Raw genomic sequence first — 16,997 nt, forward strand, 5'->3', positions numbered from 1 at the left:
ATTTGCTGAAATAAACAACAGCATAATAAAATAAATTCGCATGTGTAACTTGCTGTAGAAAGTGTACTGAGAGGGGAAGAAATTATACTAGATTGCTTCAAATATTGGGAAATCACGAATGTCATGGTATTAACAACATTCCTACTCTAGTTCCTACGACTGCAGAAACCTCCCGTCTGCAGTTGAATTTTGACTTTCGTTAACGGAAACGTCTTGATAGTTTCTTATACAACCAAACCTGTTCTTCACTCATATTACTTCAGCAATCAGTGCTGCTCATATTTCCACAATCAACAAAACACGTTAAAACGTATCAAAGAACGGAAGTCGGTACAAAAGCGCTTCCCCCATATTGTTACCAAGAGCAAAGTAACCGCTATTGACAGAAAAGTCCACACATTCCACTTTGCGGACTTTATGGTTAAGCTCGGGAAAGGTCGGAATCATCTGCATTTTCTCCATATGCAGCAATTTGGAAGCACCGTGCAGATAGTTGCTGGAAAGGGACAGCAGTTCCGATGTGGAATTGAACTTCAGCGATGTTACAGAAGTAGTCAAGTTGAGCACGGTTTTCACCGGTAAGGGGGCGGCTTTGGAAAAACAATCATTTTCGGCGTAAATATTCACGGCTCCGGTGTTGGATCCGACAGCGACAAAACGGTCGTTAGGGGAGACCGCAACAGCAGTTCCCACCACGCAACCGTTGTCGGTAAATTTCGTCACACATTTGCGGCTTTTCACATTCCAGATGTATACTTCGCCAGCGTCTCCAATGCTCAAAAGGTGCTGTGAGTTGCCGGAAAACGACAATGAATTCACCATCCCGTTCATTTTCAAAGTGCCGATCCATTCTTTGCTACGACCATCAATAAGGTGGATATTTCCTTCTTTACCGAGAAATGCTACGGAAGACCCGTCGGGAGATACGACGAAAGACTTGAATGATTCATCCCGAATAGCTTTATTCCAAGGAATTTTTATCGTTTTTTCCGAAGGAAGGTCAAAGTAATACATATGAGAATGGAGCTGAAATTCAATCAGTTGGTACAAAATTTGACATAAATTGGCAAACATCTAGTCGACCAATACAAATCATATCAAATCATATACATATCTACGAACCAAGCTGCTAACAGGGCTAACATAAAAGAAATTAACTAGATATCACGTCACATTAAACAAACAAAATCAATAATTTCGAAATCAGTGTGCAACTACAGTACATGTTACGTCACATTTATCATGTGATATGCGAAGAATATTAGCATACTAGCGCAATCGAACTGAATAAAAGTGTCTTCAAAAATTAAACAAAGCATGAAAACGTAAATAATTATAGTGCTTATTATTAAAATCGCAGGTGACCAAAACATGCAAAATTCTCTAGAGCAGAGAAACTTAGCAAGTCGCCTTAATTTCTCACTCTGAACAGACCAGTTTATTCTTAAAGTCTTACCTTCGAAGAAACCAAGAACTGGTTTCCTTCATCCAAAAAATGACAGCACGATATGGGAAATCTTTCGAAAAATACGCTTTTCAACTGGGAATTCGCTTTGCCATCTACTTGGAAGAGAGTGGCACTACGCCCGAATGATGCTACCAGCCCAATCTGCGCAGCAGGATGAAATTCAACTGCATGGATAATTCCTTTGGCCGGCTGCTCGAAATTCAGATTCGTCACACGCTGACAGACGAAATTCTTTAGTTTGAGTTTCTCAAATCGCTTATCGATATAATTCCCCGTAGCTGAGGAAAGCGAGGTTGTAGGATCTTCTTCGGAGATATCGCGCCCGCTTTTGGGCTGGGCAGCCCAGGCAGGTGTCGGGAGGTTCTTTTCGTACTCATTACGAAGTCTTTGGCTGAGTGTGCCGGCGCTAACTCGCTTTTCCTCCGCAGTCTTGAATCGTTTATATCGCCGCTGCTTTGCAACATCCACAAAGTTATCTTCATCATCTGTATCATGCCAAACGGCCAGCCGTTCTCCTGACTCTTCGCTCAGATCGGCATTCGGGACCAAATCCTCAGTAATCGCTAGCGATTGTTTCAAATTCCTGTCCAGAATCTGCTCAAAGTCTGTTGAGTTCCCGAAGACCAGCTGCTCCAGCCGCCGTTCGGTGTCCGATTTATCTACACAATGTCATTTGTTCAACATAAAGTAGAACGGTATTTTACGAACTGTTAATTATTAATAGTTCTGGGAACGTAAAACTGCCAGTAAATTGTAAACTGAAAAATTTTCAGTCACAAAATTTATAAAATAATACAATCAATAATAACTCGTACCTCTCCCTGGCGATTCCGAAAATCGCTGAAATGCATCCATTGTGAAACAAATCAAACAATAGTGCTAAATAAATGGATAATCTCTAAAATAATTTTAAAAGTAAAGAACAAATCTTGTTACTATATTAGACATTTTTTTATCATTAGAAACCACTAACGATCCAAAACGATGGTTTTGCTTCTTGAAAACCAGAAAAATTTAAAAAGACAAACTTTGAAAACTGACCACTTTTGCGGTGTAGCAGTACCAGCAACATTTTAATACCAGAGTTGGTATAGTCAGATCGATTTATACCTACAGACTTGGTGTACTTCATATGTGGGCGCACTCGACAGTCACTCGTGGTTCCGCAGTCTACGTTTTGATTCGGGTCCAAAATGTAAATTCCACCTGTGAGAAGGACCACAAACGAAATTTCCGTGAAGTAATCTATTTCACATTTTTGAAAATGTTGTCGGGAAGGGTTATTTTGCACATGCCTGGCAGGTAAGACTTCGACGTTCCTTTGTGAGCAGTGAGACGAAGTTACGGCGGAATGGGCTCGTCGATATTCATGCATGCTACAAGCATACGTAATCCAACATGTCTTCCTGCTTTCAGCTTCGTCGCTGCTGGGCAAGTGCGTGGGATGGCGACTTTGAAAGATAGTAAGTCCAGGTTGTCGAATAGCTGGAACCGATTCGCGTACAAGCGACTCTTCTGGAGTTGCGTGCTGTGCAGTGTAGCCACAGCTCGTCATTTGATCGCACATTATTGTTTCCCACTAGTTTCCATCCGCCTGAAATCGATCAAGAATATTCAGAAAATCACCAAATCCATGAAGATGGTGTCCGCTGCTAAGTACGCCAGGGCCGAGCGCGAACTGAAGCCTGCGAGACCGTATGGCGCAGGCGCATTAGGTGAGGTGCTGACAACAAGGAGCTCGTCTCGTTCGTTCCATAATCGATGCAGACCTCGTTGCTTTTCGCCTTTTCGTCATTTGGTTGGATTGCAGTTATTTTAGTACTTAAAAATTCTATATACATGGCCATTTATTTGCAGCCTTTTACGAGAAAGCCGATGTTAAAGCGGATCCTACGAAGCCCAATCATTTGGTCGTTGCCATTAGCAGTGATCGCGGACTCTGCGGAGGCATCCATTCGGGTATTGTCAAGGCAATCCGCAATGATCTGGCGCAAAAAGGCGGCACCGAGAATGTGAAAATCGTGGCTGTCGGAGATAAGGCCAGGGGGATTTTGCAGAGGTATGCCTTACAAAACTGAGATCAACCTTGCTTTACACGTTCATGGTTGCGTTGTAATACATTTAAGAGATTTTTGAAGTCTGTAATTTGTAATTGGCTTGGAAGTTGGAAGTAACAGACTTTTCAACCGTAATGAAGTTTCGTTTTATGAGGCGCAGGATTAGTGACGATTTCGTGTTTTGGATATCTTAAGGTTTTTGTATACGGCGCATACTTGTGCGATGCACGTGTTCTTTTGGTAGGACAATGGCCAAAAATTTCCTGGTGACAGTGAAAGAATTGGGCAGGAAGCCGCCAACATTCGCTGATGCTTCGGAAGTTGCTCAGGCCATCCTCGACTCTGGCTATGAATTCGACAACGGCAGTTTATATTACAATACTTTCAAGTGAGCATTCTAGTACTTACGTTTGTTTGGTACTATATATGTAGTTGCTGTTTTTGAGAGGATTTATTAGGTTTCTGTCTACGTAATATTTAATTAACTTGTTGACGCCGATTTACTTATTGTCAGGTCCGTCGTTTCATACAAGCCCACCGTAAAACCACTCTTCTCCTTGGACGCCATATCCCGCGCTGATAAGATTAACTTATACGATGATGTGGATGCAGACGTTTTAAAAAGCTATCAAGAGTATAATATCGCTAGCTTGATTTACTACGCCATGAAGGAAAACGCTTGCAGCGAGCAGAGTTCGAGGATGTCGTCCATGGATAACGCCAGCAAGAATGCAGGTATGTATTTGTTTACTGTAATTGACTGCAACTACAAGCGTAAAATTACTCTACTTTACATGAATATGGATATTAATTAATAATTACGATAATATGCATGTGATATTTGTGTTATGACTAAATTAAAATGGTATTGCAGGTGAAATCATTCAGAAACTTACTTTGACGTTCAACCGTACTCGCCAGGCCGTCATTACTCGGGAGCTTATCGAAATTATTTCCGGGGCATCGGCATTATAAAGTCATCTTGGGATTGTTTTTATTGTATTTTATTATCCGCTTACAATTATTGTTCTGTGCAGTGTGGTTTTTCTTTTTGCGCATTATATTCGTTTCCTAACCAGAGCTTTGCATTTGATTGATGGTTTAGCCAGTAGGCAGTATCCGTAGTGTTATTCATGCAAGGTATGTAAACGCCCTGTATAAGAATGGCGCTCGTGTTTGTCAATGTGAGTTTAGCTTCGCTAGTTCTGCATTGTTGCTGCTTTAGAAAAAAATCCATGGTTTGACGATTTGATATTAATCAAGTTAACTGCGCTGATTCTCACCGTAAAAGAGATTTCTCCAAAATTTAATTAGTGTATGGGCAGTTCTTCTCGATTAAATCCTCAAGCCGGAACAAGACGGTTTTCACATCGTTTTATGCTAAATCACATAAAATTGAATGCTGAAAGGCATGTGCGGACGAACGAAATACCTAGGAAAGCGCACCGCTGTTGGCTAGCAGCCTAGCACTGAAAGACCGAAGCGAAACGGGAAACAAAATTAAATAAACACTTTTAGGAGGTTATCATTTTTTTAGTTTTTTTAATTTCCCATTTTCGTTTGTTATTTTTTGTATTCATTAAATATAGTTTTCAACATTATTTCCCTCTTATGAATTTATTTAAAATATGAAGACGTGACCAACGTGACCGACAAAAGTCCCGTTTTCTTGAACCTATTGGACCTTCGCTTCGCTTCGGTCGAATATAGAATGATAGGTATAATGAACTGTAGAACCATACAGTAAATTCGAAGAAAACATAAAGGGAAAGAACATCGGCCCCACAAAATTAACCGGCTAAAATAAATTTACACTGGTTACAGATTTTTTTAGGTCGGAACTTTTCTCTCCCGAATCTGGTGTGCAATGCGATAGCCGATGTGTCTCGACTTGCTACAGTAGCTAGCAATCGAAAACGCTCAGGCAATTTTTTCTAAAAAATTTTTCTAAACCATGAATAATCTCAATTATGATGGGCATTTCGTAGCTGTCCCGAACAAGTTTCTGCTTATACAATACCGAACGAAAAATATCTGCAGTTCCAGAGTGGAATGTGCGCTAATGTACTGTAATGCAAGAAATGTACTTAATAAAAAATTTCTGTATATAGATATTAATAATTAAAAATTAATATTATTAATTTAAATACAGTGCCAGATTATCTGTTAATAAAACTTTAAACTGCCGGCAGGGTTATTACCGGTTACTGATTTTTCCTTAAAAGTGTCGATTTTCCGCATTTTTAGTTTCCATTTAACAGAGACAGTATCTGTATGGCAGTATGCAGTGCTTGTACAAAATTAAGTACAAGTACTGTAAGTACTTGTACAGTACATACGGTACTTCTGTACCTACCTTTTTGTGCGCGCCGCCGCGCACGTGTTCTACAACATAAAAATAATGAGATCGCTAACGTTGTTGTGGTAAGCGTAAAGAAGTACGTCATGTTCTATCCTTCTAGTTCTGCTTCAGTGGCTCACCTTGCCCTTGCGCTTGTCACCTTGCGTTTTATTACGGAGTACTTCACCTTTGCTTTCCGATCGATATTTTCGCATTAGGTTTGACTTTTCCTCTGTTCTCCCTCAGGAGTCGGGAAATGCAGTTTCGTACTCGGCAAAACCACCGTTTGTCTTGAAATTATAAGTGAATTTGCCGAAAATTTGGATACTAAATTATTCCGCGAATAGTGTTCTCCTGCATTCTGCTGTTGGTGTAGTTGTTAGTTAAGGAATTTACTTGTTTGGTTAACCTAAACCCCAACCACAATCTACATCCTGGCCTGTTAATCTTCATCTGGGATCGATCCACCTAGAACAAGAATCAAGATTCTCTTGTCTGTCTACGCTCTGCACGTGTGGCGACAACTTGGATGGAAGTCACAAGTGGCGTTTGTATGCGCTATACTGTAACTGAGGCTTAGGCCAAACACGGATGTTGTGCCTTTGGCTTTGTTATTTAAAAGGCATCTTCCAGTTATTTGGGATTATTGCTTATTTTTTATTGTGGCGCCCTCCAAATTGCCATGGACTGATTCTAGTCACTGCCATACGCAATTAAGCCTGTATGCCTGTTTCCGACCATTTGTCGGGCGTACACGGCGGTTCCATGAACGTGACATCCCGAATGATGTATTCTCCGGTGTACGCCAATGAGGCGAGTCCCGATTTTCATCCTCAGATGCTCGATGAGTCGACCATGGAAAACATGCCCATGAACGATGGCTTGCCAGACTTGCCCACACACCTGATGTATCCAAAATGTCGGGTTTGCCAGGGGAAATCGACAGGGGTGCATTACGGCGTGCAGTCGTGCGAGGGATGCAAGGTAGGTACCAAATGTCCTTATCATTCTTACGTAATATAATGATTTACAGGGATAATTCGGTTTTCATCGGAGTGTAATTGCATACGATTTGCTTGGGTTGTAGGCCTTCTTTAAACGCGGAATCGTTAAAAAAGCGTCGTACAAGTGTTATTTCGGGAGATCGTGCGCCATTACCCCGAAAACGCGAGGACGTTGTAAAGCTTGCCGTCTGCAGAAATGCATCGATGAAGGAATGAGTTTGGAAGGTACATAGTAAGGTTCTCGTCTGCGGAATTTGAGAACCAGCCAAGAACGGCGGCGTTGCTTTGCAGGCTCGAAATCGGGGCGTAGTTCCAAAATTAAAGAATTTGGAAGCAACAGAGAAGTTGCCATCTTGCCACAGTCCTCTCCAGCGACGACGTCCTCGAATTCTGCCATGGACGTGGGTGATGCTAGAGGTCAGCACCGCAACCTTTTAGTTTTCTAGTTCGCATAAAAGTTGGATTTTCTCTGTGTAGTTGCTTGGTTTATTAATGCTTACTGGTTAGTTGTACTATAAGTAATAAGTCTTGAGCGATTTTCGTCGATGGTTTTTCGTCGCTATAATAGTTTTGAGTCTTTTGAATTACTAAATGAAAGGGAGGTTCGGCAGCTATCCAGTAAACGTTATAAATTTCGTTATTTCAGAGCGCCTGAATATGTTTTACAGTTGACTTTAATGCTGGCTTAATGTGTACTGATGCACAAATACGACAGTGCATTATTGCGTTGGGTGAGATTCAGTGTTAATTTTAACGTTGCATTTCTCACTGTCTTTATTGATTGCTGTAGCTTTCTGTAAATTTTGCGAATTGCACTGCAGTTGTGAGATGGGCGCGACCAAAGCTGTAGGCGTCTTATTAGGCTGAATTAATGTAGCACCTGATAGAAAATAACAGATTTCCTACTTTAATGCGGCGCACAGAATGTTTATTCGGTTGTACATGTTTTATGGGCTGGTTATGCGCATGTCGTGACATTAGGGCCTGAAGAGTGCAGACTAGAGCAAAATCATCGATCGCCACGGCTTATAGGACAAAATTACGTAAATACCTTTACGCCACTGTTGCCTCTGTCGGCGAAGACAAGATGAGGAGGGCTGCTGTAATAAAACTGGTTCGTCGGCGCTGTCGTTATGAGAGGGAGGGAAGATCGGATAGGGAGACCTGATATATTTCCTCTGCGCTCAGAGAACCGCATTCTGGGAAATGTTTTCGGGACAAGCGGACGTCATTCCAGCGTGTTCCCGTTCGACCTGTAAATTCATAAATTGCCGCTGGGCTTTTTGTCACAGCATTGCTGATTGGATTGCTGATTTCTCATAAATACTGTATGAGTCAGCGATATCAATTTTGGCTGTTAAATTTTGGAGATTAACATCCATACGTAAGCGAATGGTCTTTACTTAAAATTAGCGTAAACTTTAAAGAAACAAGTCTGTGTGTATGTGCTGTTGGTGGTAGACGTTGTAAATTAACCCCAGAGCAGTAACTTAAGCTCCATGGGATTTTATAAATGCCATAGAGCGAGGGACTAATTATAAAATATAGATATATAAATTGTACATATGAATTTTACTTACATATCTATATTTTAAATGTAAAATTCCATGTTGTACCTGCTAGGCGGTACGCAGTAGCTGCTTTTAGAAATTAAAGCCCTCCGTTCTCATTGTCATTTAAAGTTGTTTTCTGGTTAGATGCTTTTGTATTGTGCGATGACATCGCATCACCACATGTTTGCAAGTTCAGAAAACTTTTAATTTCGGTCCGTCCGGTTGGTTCTATATGTTTTCCACTGCTGTTTGCAAAAATGATACTACCGAAAAACATATCAAGGAAAACATTTATATTACAACGGAAAACCCCATACGATCTGTTCAGAACAAACCAAAAAATGAATCGAAAAACTGCTAACGCCATTCAATTCAGCATGTCTGGAATCTATGTCACATTTTGTTTTGGTAATTATCCGCCCCGGCTCCCATACACAGACGCCGATGCCGGTAGAGCTGGAAGCTCAGGGTGACCTTGAAACAATTTCAGAATCCGGTTGGAGCAAAAAATCAGTAAATTTAAGCTGGTACCTTTTTAGATCAGCAAACCAAAAAGGTAAAAACTTAAACTCCTGCAAAACTAAAAAAGTCAGTTAGCAGTACTCACAAACGATGCTGCTGGTTGATGGCTTTATTTCAATAAATCGTTAGCAATTTAAAGCGCTCAAAAACATGACTTAGGAATAAGAACGCTCGTTATAGCCATTTGAAGGCAGATGTAAAACAAGCTTACCATACATAGTAATCGTTCAGACGAACTGACCTTTCATTACAGTCCGAGCAAAACTAAAGACAGTGAATAATCAGCATATACGGTCCGTAAATTATTCCGTATAATACGGAATAATTTAGTTTCTTCAGATCAGAAAACGCCAAATCGATTGAACAAAAAAACGGCATCCTCGTCAGCAATGAATTATAAAAGCTAATTCTATAATATTAGTGATCACAACCGATGCAGAAAGAGCTGTTTACCTTGAAAATAACCATACATAGAAAAAAATTTATGAATTACATAAATTACAAAGTATTATCGCTGCCACGTACATCGACTCAAAAGAGCAGTTTAAAAATAAAAATTGCTTCATAAACAACAATCATTCCTAAGAAAACGGGTATTAATTTGGAGACGACGGTCACGGAGGTACGGTCACAGGGGTTCGGACCGTCACTTCGGATCCGAGTTACCGAACTATCACTACAATTTAGTGTACAAATAGAGTGATCAATTACTAGCTCGATAGATGGGTGAGTAACCGCACTACCGCTACTCTCCAGCGCACAGAGCTCGCTAGGTGAGAGAGTAACCACACGAGTGGTGACGAACGAGTAACTGAGCTACCACTTTTGGAATTGCACAAAAGTGAGTGACCGAAGTACCACTATTCTCGTGTGCAGAGGCCGGTAGGCGAGTGGGTGACCGACCTACTGAAAGTAACTATGGCGCACCGCTCGCTAGGTGGGTACGTAAGTAACGAAACAAGTGGTGGTGAGTATCTGAAGTACCCAGGCCCGTAGCGAGGTCCGAAGGATGGGGGGTGCGCAAATCGGCTGCGCCAGTTGCGCCCTTCGTAAATTCGGTCTGCGCCCACTGCGCCCGTATATTTAAGAGTCTGCGCCCCTTGCGCCCCCCTTGGACTTCGCTACGGCCCTGCTCCCGTTGCATAGACGACAGTACAGGTCAAAGTCTACTGTGTGCAAGATTCCGAAATTTACAAAACATTTTACACAAATTTAACGCGGCACCGCCCTTGCGCCACGGGCGCACTCGTTTCGGCGCCCGCTGCGCCCTTAAAAAATCCCATGAATTTTGTGCCTGCGCGCCCCTGCGCCAGATTCGGGCGCAAAATAAATTCAGAAGTTAGCCGAGGAGGGGGGTGCGTGCGCCCGTGCGCACCCCCCCTCGCTACGGCCCTGGAAGTACCAACACTGTTCACTGCACATAGTGACCAATTTCTATTACTGTCCAATGCGCAGAGCCGACTGCGAGAGCTAGTAACCAAATTACCGTTATTTTCATGAGCGCAAATCGTGACAGGTGGTAAAGAACTGAAGTAACACCACTGTTTGGTGCGTATAGTGATCGCAAATAGTGCACACTAAATTAATCAAAATCATTCGAGAAACCGACCGCAGACTACAGGAAACGCGGAGGCGAAGCCGAAGCCGTTTCTTGTAGATACCTTACTTAGTATAGATGCACAAATACTTGTTCAAAAAAGTACCTACCGTATTATCATATTTTACCGTATGAAAAGATACAACAATATCTACGTAATAATCGTAAATAATGTATCGTGTGGTTGTATCTTTACTTTGTTAAAAAATTGTTTAATGCTGACGTTTTGTTGACGTGAGATATCCGCAGTCTGTCTACAATCTAAACAGGAACCACAATGCAGATGTGGTTTTTGTATTAGAGAATTTTATAGTGCTGAATACTGGACTGGGACAACTGTACAACGGTTTCACTTTACATAATTACGGTACTAACACCGACATGGGTACGAGTATTATATGGGTACGCTCGTATTTTATCTATATTGTATTAAAATTACTTAAATTAGGAGTGTCATTCGTTATTCAACTGTACTGAATTAAACTAATGTAATTAAAGCACGTCTCTCTTTTACCAGAGTCCATCTTCGTGATTAGCGCAAGAGATTCTTCTGTATTATTGCCAACCGGATCGTTTGCTCCAAGTGCACCTACAGCCTCTCATACTTCGGTTATCAAATGCGCCCGGACATTGCGAGAGGATTTACAATCGTCGGTAAACAGGATTTCGGAAGACGAAGCACGACAAAGTGTGATTGCTAGCCTGGTGAAAAAAAGCAAAACAGAGACTCTGGGTAGTTTTCTGGAAACCACATTAATGGTACGTTCTCCTTCGGCACAACAGTCGCTGCCTGGCCTGCGAACCAGAGTAATCCTGGGTCCGGACTCAGACTCGTCGGTTTTTATGCTGAAATACTGGTCCATCATGAAAGATCGCAACAGTTGCCTAGAAGTATCCATAAAGGCGATTACTGATGCTATTAAATCGGTATATCTGGACCAGATTGAATGTTGGACCGCGTTCATGACAAATGCGATGGCAGTGGGTCATGCCCCGGTAGGCATTGTGTATAACTTTTAGGCCTTACCTGCGTAAATTGATCTACGAAATTGTCACGTGAAACATGGGATTGATAATTTAATAGTGTGGCTTTTGTGGTAACGCTGCTACTACTTAAGAAACCTTTATGAGTTTTTGCACAGGCTCATCGACGGTATGTAGTGCATTATCGATTGGATTATTTTTAACAGTACTCGTATACGATATGTCTATTGTACTGCAGGCTCAGCCCGAAACGTCATTGGAATCCATGCTGGATCAGTTCCAGAATGACGTGCACGATGAGGTGGAACGATCGGTGAGATTCGCTGCTATGGTACCCGGTTTTGCTGATCTCCCACAGGAAGACCAGGTTCGAAGGATTTGCGAACGCGGTCTTCACATCTGGATGGTAAATATTTGTGATCGAACCACGGCATTTTCCAGTTTTTCATAATTAATCTTAGCCCCTCTAACCGCAGACTTAACCATAACTTCATAAGTCACATAAGAGCGCATTTTATGTTTGCCGGTACGAGTACTGTTGAATGCTATCTTAAAGCACGAGTACTGCCGTGTTCAGATTTCCTATCGCTAACTTAAGTGTCCTGGGTCATGTTTTAGGTTCGACGCGCTTCTTTTATGAGAGACGAAGAAATGTATACATTGACGTCAAAAAGCAAATTTCATTACGGCCGCTATTGGATGGATACTCTGCTTGAAAAAGACTTTATCAAATATATTTTCGAATGGGCTAGTCATTTTAACGAATTGGACCTGTCTTTAACGGAAGCTTTTTTGTTCGTGGCGATTGCCTTATTCTTTCCCGGTAAGATATGGCAGACCGTCACAATTCACTTGTGCTTGTAATGTATGTAGTCGACTGATTTACGTTTCTGTAGACCCGAGCGACCGCCACAAACCGACTTACGGTAATCTCCTTTATGCACATTATCTTGACGCACTGGTTAATCTCGTCGGCCCTAGAAGAGACGCCTTGTTAGAGAAGATCCATTTCATTGTCAGCCAGTTTGGATCTTTGAAGCAGATACAGACAAATTACTGTCTGGCCATCGACGTGAATAGCGTGCCCTTTCGACTTAATTCCGGTATTCCTTTTGATTGTTTGCGCAAAGCTGTTTGTGCCGATTAGGCGGTTCTTTGTCGCTTTAGTTAAAGTAATTTAACTGCCTACATGGAAATGTTAAACTTTGGTTTAATGGAAAGATTTTTTCTGGTAATAGAACTTTTTGACGTTTGCTTTGATTATTGTTTATTGTCACCCTTTCCATTCCGTTCCATGGCGTCGCACAAGGGATTTGATTAGTTTTCTGGATTTCGCGGAAATTGACAGACATATATTTAAATTGCTATTTTTGGTGTTAATAACATGGTACTGTGTTTTTTGTTGGATCATGACGTGTTCGACTATGTCGCGATTTTCGTGCGCACGTGGTTTGTTTTACTTTTTGTCTAAATTCGTATGAACGCATCCAGTTGATCCCCCTTTCTGTTTAATCAATTAAAGTGCTGCAGAGTGAATTAGCTGGCGCTGTTTCTTCGTCTCCTTTGATTATCAGGAAGTTGGGACGAAGGTTTGTCTGAACCGCATGGCAGACTGGTAGATTCGGTGGCGTTTGAACAAATGGCTAGAGATGGAAACTTTTGCATCAATCTCAAGACAAGTGATTGTTATTCTGTGATACCTAATGACGGCATGAGGCGTAAACGGTATTAAACAATTTATTTAACCGTCCTTTTAGGTATGGCAGCCAGAAAAAGCACGTTCAGTTATTAATTCTTACATACCAAAATTGATCAATTACTTAACAATAAATCAACATTCTCAACGTTTCCACCATGAGACTTCAACATTAAGTACGTTGCCCAACAGCAAAAGAGATAGAAATATGACTACAGATTGTCAAAAAAAGAGATAAGCAAGTTGCTTTTCTATCCAGATTCAGTACATGTGTCCCAAACAGTTCGGACAGCTTAACAAAGCCGATCTCCGTCAATTTAAAAACATTTACGATGGACAATCGATGGGCCAGATTCATCGTACTCTGCCTTGCTGATCCACATCTGCTGGAATGTGGAAAGCGATGCCAAAATGGAGCCGCCAATCCAGACGGAGTACTTCCGCTCGGGCGGGGCAATAATCTTGATCTTCATTGTGCTGGGGGCCAGGGCAGTAATTTCCTTCTGCATACGGTCAGCAATACCAGGGTACATGGTCGTACCGCCAGACAGGACAGTGTTGGCGTAGAGGTCCTTGCGGATATCGATGTCGCACTTCATGATCGAGTTGTATGTCGTTTCATGGATGCCACAAGATTCCATACCTGCCGTCAGAGAAAATTAGCGAATGATGACAGGATTGACTTGCTGTCATAATGACAACAGGAGACCATTAAAATCAGTCCTGTGACAATTTGCTGTGCGTACGTACCAATGAATGAAGGCTGGAAAAGGGCTTCAGGGCATCGGAAGCGTTCGTTACCAATGGTAATCACTTGACCATCAGGCAGTTCATAGCTCTTCTCCAATGAGGAGGAAGCGGCGGCGGTGGCCATTTCTTGTTCAAAATCCAGGGCAACATAGCAGAGCTTTTCCTTGATATCGCGGACAATTTCACGTTCAGCTGTAAACGACAAGTCAGCATTAAATCGTTGGTCAACAGCCGTTCATGACCTCCAGACAATAGACCGGCGTGAAGCAGACAACAACCAACAAGTCGAATCGCACACACACACACACGGCAGCAGCATACTGAGTTGTTTACGCACCAGTTGTGACAAAACTGTAACCACGTTCGGTTAAGATCTTCATCAGGTAGTCAGTCAAGTCACGGCCGGCTAAATCCAAACGCAGAATAGCGTGCGGCAAGGCGTAACCTTCATAGATGGGCACTGTGTGACTGACACCATCTCCGGAATCCAGCACGATACCGGTGGTACGACCAGAGGCATACAGGGAAAGGACAGCCTGGATGGCCACGTACATTGCCGGGGTGTTAAAGGTTTCGAACATAATCTGCATTCAAACCCAAACATTATAGCAAAATTTATCATCAACGTATTCATTTTTTCCTACATGTGGCTATTTGTTCTGCAAAGGGTGGCATACCTGGGTCATTTTTTCACGGTTAGCTTTGGGATTGAGGGGAGCTTCGGTCAAGAGGACTGGGTGTTCCTCAGGAGCCACACGGAGTTCGTTGTAGAAGGTGTGATGCCAAATCTTCTCCATATCATCCCAGTTAGTAACGATACCGTGCTCAATGGGGTACTTCAGGGTGAGAATACCACGCTTGCTCTGGGCCTCATCACCGACGTAGCTGTCCTTCTGACCCATGCCCACCATGACACCCTAACCAAAATTGCCATATTAGTATAAAATAGGCCGACAACCCGGATGTGGCCAATATGTTGCATATAATTACTGAAACCCACCTGGTGACGAGGGCGTCCAACGATGGAAGGGAACACAGCACGAGGCGCATCATCCCCGGCGAATCCAGCCTTGCACATACCGCTGCCATTGTCAACAACCAAAGCCGCAACTTCGTCCTCCATTGTGGATTAGGATTTACTGGTTAGATGCGTACTGTAGAACAAAAACCAGATGTTAAAATTAATTCGAAGCCAGTGATGTTTAATGAGCTGGTGACTCTGGTCTGTGTTATCAAGTTATCAACTGCATCTGTCACATTTCAATGTGAAGCCGCGTTCAGACTACAGTACTGTCAGCCAAGTCGAAAGCATTCACACACAAGCCATATATGGCGAAAACCGTCCCATCACCAGATTTGGCCCGAATGCCGAACGATCGGCTTCTATCAGTAGATCATCTGCACACGCGTTCAACGCCCATTGCAACATTCCACTGAACAAACAAATTCCGGGTGATTAATTTATCAACGCTCTCGAAATTTGCACTTTCTGAAATTCGGACTTTGCAGACGTTCCTAACCGTGCCCACTTTTCGCCGATTAAAAACGTGATAAACAATCTTTTCCGTCAAACATTAGTCAAGGTCAAAAACGTTTACCTACTTCCTTTCCTATTCTAACGTATCAATTTGTCAACTGGTCTTCTAATGAACAAGGAAAGGCCCTTTTTAAAACATGGCAAAAACATGTCAAATTTAACATATCTATAATTTTAGTTGTGTTCACCGTTTACAACTTTACGGAAAAATGAAAATTCTAGCATTTATACCTGAGTTAAAAGTTCATAAAATTTAATAATATTAAATATTAATTTACTATAATACAAATTGTCACTGTAGCGATTAGTCTATTGTTAGAGTTCCCCTTATCTATACTCTAACGCGATCTCGCAACATAATCATAATGCATATCCGAAATCGATTGAACTACTCGTAGTATCTGACATCTTCATGCTTCTACAGAAACCTTCATGCGCTATCGTACTGCAGTGTAAAGCCCATCGATCCGCAGCACGGGTCGCAATTAATTTCGCTGTCTTTCATAAGAAAATGAAATGAAACTTCTCTAACTCTGTATAAACGCCACAAACGCACTAAAGCCCTGCGAAACATGAAACCAGGGAAACCCACTTGGCGAAAGCCGCGAACGTAGCGAACGCTTGCTAACGCTCACTGCAACTGCCAGCCAAAGACCATTAATACAATTTCTGGATGCAGAAACTAAATACCAGTACAGGAATAATAACGAAAGACCGTAATAGCTGGCTGTATTCGGCACTTACCAAAAAGGAACAGAATTGACGAACAAGGAATCACGTTTGGTTTAGATCCTCCGTGGAATCTGGAACGTAGTTCGACAGTTCTCTCACAACAACAAAATGCCTACCGGACTAATGGTTGGCAAGGCCAAAAGCTTTTATAGCAACCTCAGCCGGCCACTCCGTTCCTGCGGCGCGCGGGCAGGGCCGAAGCCATAACAAAATTTCATTGGTGGTAAAATCCTCGAATCAGCCTATGCGCTTTGGCTTTCCAGCCAATAATCTTCTATTACCATATATGGGCATACCTCTAAATTCGGCTCAAACTCTAAATTTCTGTCAGTCCGGATAAAATTTCCATAGGTATAAAACATTTAAACCCCTTTTTTTCCGTGATAAGATGTACTTCGCCCAACATGTAGGAGAGACTTTGTTTATTTGGACTTATTTCGAGCAAACCAAGTTTTTGTATTTTCATATGATTTTATTTGTGATATGACGCACGTTACCATGGAAGTAAACAAAAACACGCACGGCACAAGTACTGGATATCATTGGTATTTTATCTTTCACTTCTAAACGAAAGGGATATTTAATATGCGGCGATTGGTGCTAATGACTACCTACTCACAAAGTACATAGTAATGATAGTACCCTCATTATTAGCGCAACAAAGTTTATCTAGTGTACATGTAAGGGTACAATACTATTGCAGTTATTAATTATTGTATTTTACATCCGGAGATTCAAGACCAGACAGCTTGTTAT

At 41.9% G+C, this 16,997-nt stretch overlaps 4 protein-coding genes across 5 annotated transcripts; 2 read left to right on the forward strand and 2 right to left on the reverse strand.

Annotated features, from left to right (window-relative positions):
* Positions 1-211: 211 nt before the first annotated feature.
* Positions 212-2,497, reverse strand: LOC129599184 (U3 small nucleolar RNA-associated protein 18 homolog). The gene is made up of 3 exons (XM_055497337.1): positions 2,284-2,497; positions 1,457-2,127; positions 212-1,026 (listed from the first exon to the last, which is right to left on the reverse strand). The coding sequence occupies exons 1-3, from the start codon at positions 2,321-2,323 to the stop codon at positions 304-306; spliced, it is 1,434 nt and encodes a 477-aa protein (XP_055353312.1). The 5' UTR covers positions 2,324-2,497; the 3' UTR covers positions 212-303.
* A 114-nt stretch (positions 2,498-2,611) lies between these two features.
* Positions 2,612-4,769, forward strand: LOC129599185 (ATP synthase subunit gamma, mitochondrial-like). Its single transcript, XM_055497338.1, has 7 exons — positions 2,612-2,770; positions 2,885-2,931; positions 3,052-3,183; positions 3,326-3,527; positions 3,770-3,913; positions 4,040-4,260; positions 4,400-4,769. Exons 1-7 carry the CDS (start codon positions 2,733-2,735, stop codon positions 4,498-4,500), a joined length of 885 nt encoding a protein of 294 aa, XP_055353313.1. The 5' UTR covers positions 2,612-2,732; the 3' UTR covers positions 4,501-4,769.
* Positions 4,770-5,917: 1,148 nt separating this feature from the next.
* LOC129599187 (nuclear receptor ROR-alpha B-like) lies at positions 5,918-13,062 on the forward strand. The gene is made up of 7 exons (XM_055497339.1): positions 5,918-6,850; positions 6,954-7,095; positions 7,162-7,287; positions 11,060-11,538; positions 11,765-11,932; positions 12,145-12,349; positions 12,423-13,062. The coding sequence occupies exons 1-7, from the start codon at positions 6,590-6,592 to the stop codon at positions 12,671-12,673; spliced, it is 1,632 nt and encodes a 543-aa protein (XP_055353314.1). The 5' UTR covers positions 5,918-6,589; the 3' UTR covers positions 12,674-13,062.
* A 187-nt stretch (positions 13,063-13,249) lies between these two features.
* On the reverse strand, positions 13,250-16,625 carry LOC129599202 (actin, cytoplasmic 1). Of its 2 annotated transcripts, XM_055497360.1 has the most exons (7): positions 16,538-16,625; positions 16,254-16,312; positions 14,973-15,126; positions 14,650-14,889; positions 14,310-14,556; positions 13,973-14,164; positions 13,250-13,865 (listed from the first exon to the last, which is right to left on the reverse strand). In XM_055497360.1, exons 3-7 carry the CDS (start codon positions 15,093-15,095, stop codon positions 13,540-13,542), a joined length of 1,128 nt encoding a protein of 375 aa, XP_055353335.1. In that variant the 5' UTR covers positions 15,096-15,126; positions 16,254-16,312; positions 16,538-16,625; the 3' UTR covers positions 13,250-13,539. The 2 variants fall into 2 exon arrangements, with proteins under 2 accessions (XP_055353335.1, XP_055353334.1); XM_055497359.1 differs by lacking the exon at positions 16,538-16,625 and having other exon boundaries at positions 16,254-16,412.
* Between the last annotated feature and the right edge of the window lie 372 nt (positions 16,626-16,997).

Source organism: Paramacrobiotus metropolitanus, unplaced genomic scaffold (genome assembly GCF_019649055.1).
Source record: "Paramacrobiotus metropolitanus isolate TYO unplaced genomic scaffold, Prichtersi_v1.0 Parri_scaffold0000140, whole genome shotgun sequence".
NCBI classification, from domain to species: Eukaryota; Metazoa; Tardigrada; class Eutardigrada; order Parachela; family Macrobiotidae; genus Paramacrobiotus; species Paramacrobiotus metropolitanus.

What these genes read in the sequence shown, in the direction of transcription:
- LOC129599185 (XM_055497338.1), top strand. Translation starts at nt 2,733, where the DNA reads ATGTTGTCGGGAAGGGTTATTTTGCACATGCCTGGCAG. An exon ending in ATTTTGCACATGCCTGGCAG is followed by an intron (nt 2,771 to 2,884) that starts GTAAGACTTCGA and finishes TCCTGCTTTCAG; the next exon opens with CTTCGTCGCTGCTGGGCAAG. An exon ending in TTATATTACAATACTTTCAA is followed by an intron (nt 3,914 to 4,039) that starts GTGAGCATTCTA and finishes ACTTATTGTCAG; the next exon opens with GTCCGTCGTTTCATACAAGC.
- LOC129599202 (XM_055497360.1), bottom strand. Translation starts at nt 15,095, where the DNA reads ATGGAGGACGAAGTTGCGGCTTTGGTTGTTGACAATGGCAGCGGTATG. An exon ending in ACCGTGAAAAAATGACCCAG is followed by an intron (nt 14,557 to 14,649) that starts GTATGCCACCCT and finishes GTTTGAATGCAG; the next exon opens with ATTATGTTCGAAACCTTTAA. An exon ending in TTACAGTTTTGTCACAACTG is followed by an intron (nt 14,165 to 14,309) that starts GTGCGTAAACAA and finishes TGTCGTTTACAG; the next exon opens with CTGAACGTGAAATTGTCCGC.
- LOC129599184 (XM_055497337.1), bottom strand. Translation starts at nt 2,323, where the DNA reads ATGGATGCATTTCAGCGATTTTCGGAATCGCCAGGGAGAG. An exon ending in TTCGGAATCGCCAGGGAGAG is followed by an intron (nt 2,128 to 2,283) that starts GTACGAGTTATT and finishes GACATTGTGTAG; the next exon opens with ATAAATCGGACACCGAACGG. An exon ending in AGTTCTTGGTTTCTTCGAAG is followed by an intron (nt 1,027 to 1,456) that starts GTAAGACTTTAA and finishes ATTGAATTTCAG; the next exon opens with CTCCATTCTCATATGTATTA.
- LOC129599187 (XM_055497339.1), top strand. Translation starts at nt 6,590, where the DNA reads ATGCCTGTTTCCGACCATTTGTCGGGCGTACACGGCGGTTCCATGAAC. An exon ending in TGAAGGAATGAGTTTGGAAG is followed by an intron (nt 7,096 to 7,161) that starts GTACATAGTAAG and finishes GTTGCTTTGCAG; the next exon opens with GCTCGAAATCGGGGCGTAGT. An exon ending in GGACGTGGGTGATGCTAGAG is followed by an intron (nt 7,288 to 11,059) that starts GTCAGCACCGCA and finishes CTCTTTTACCAG; the next exon opens with AGTCCATCTTCGTGATTAGC.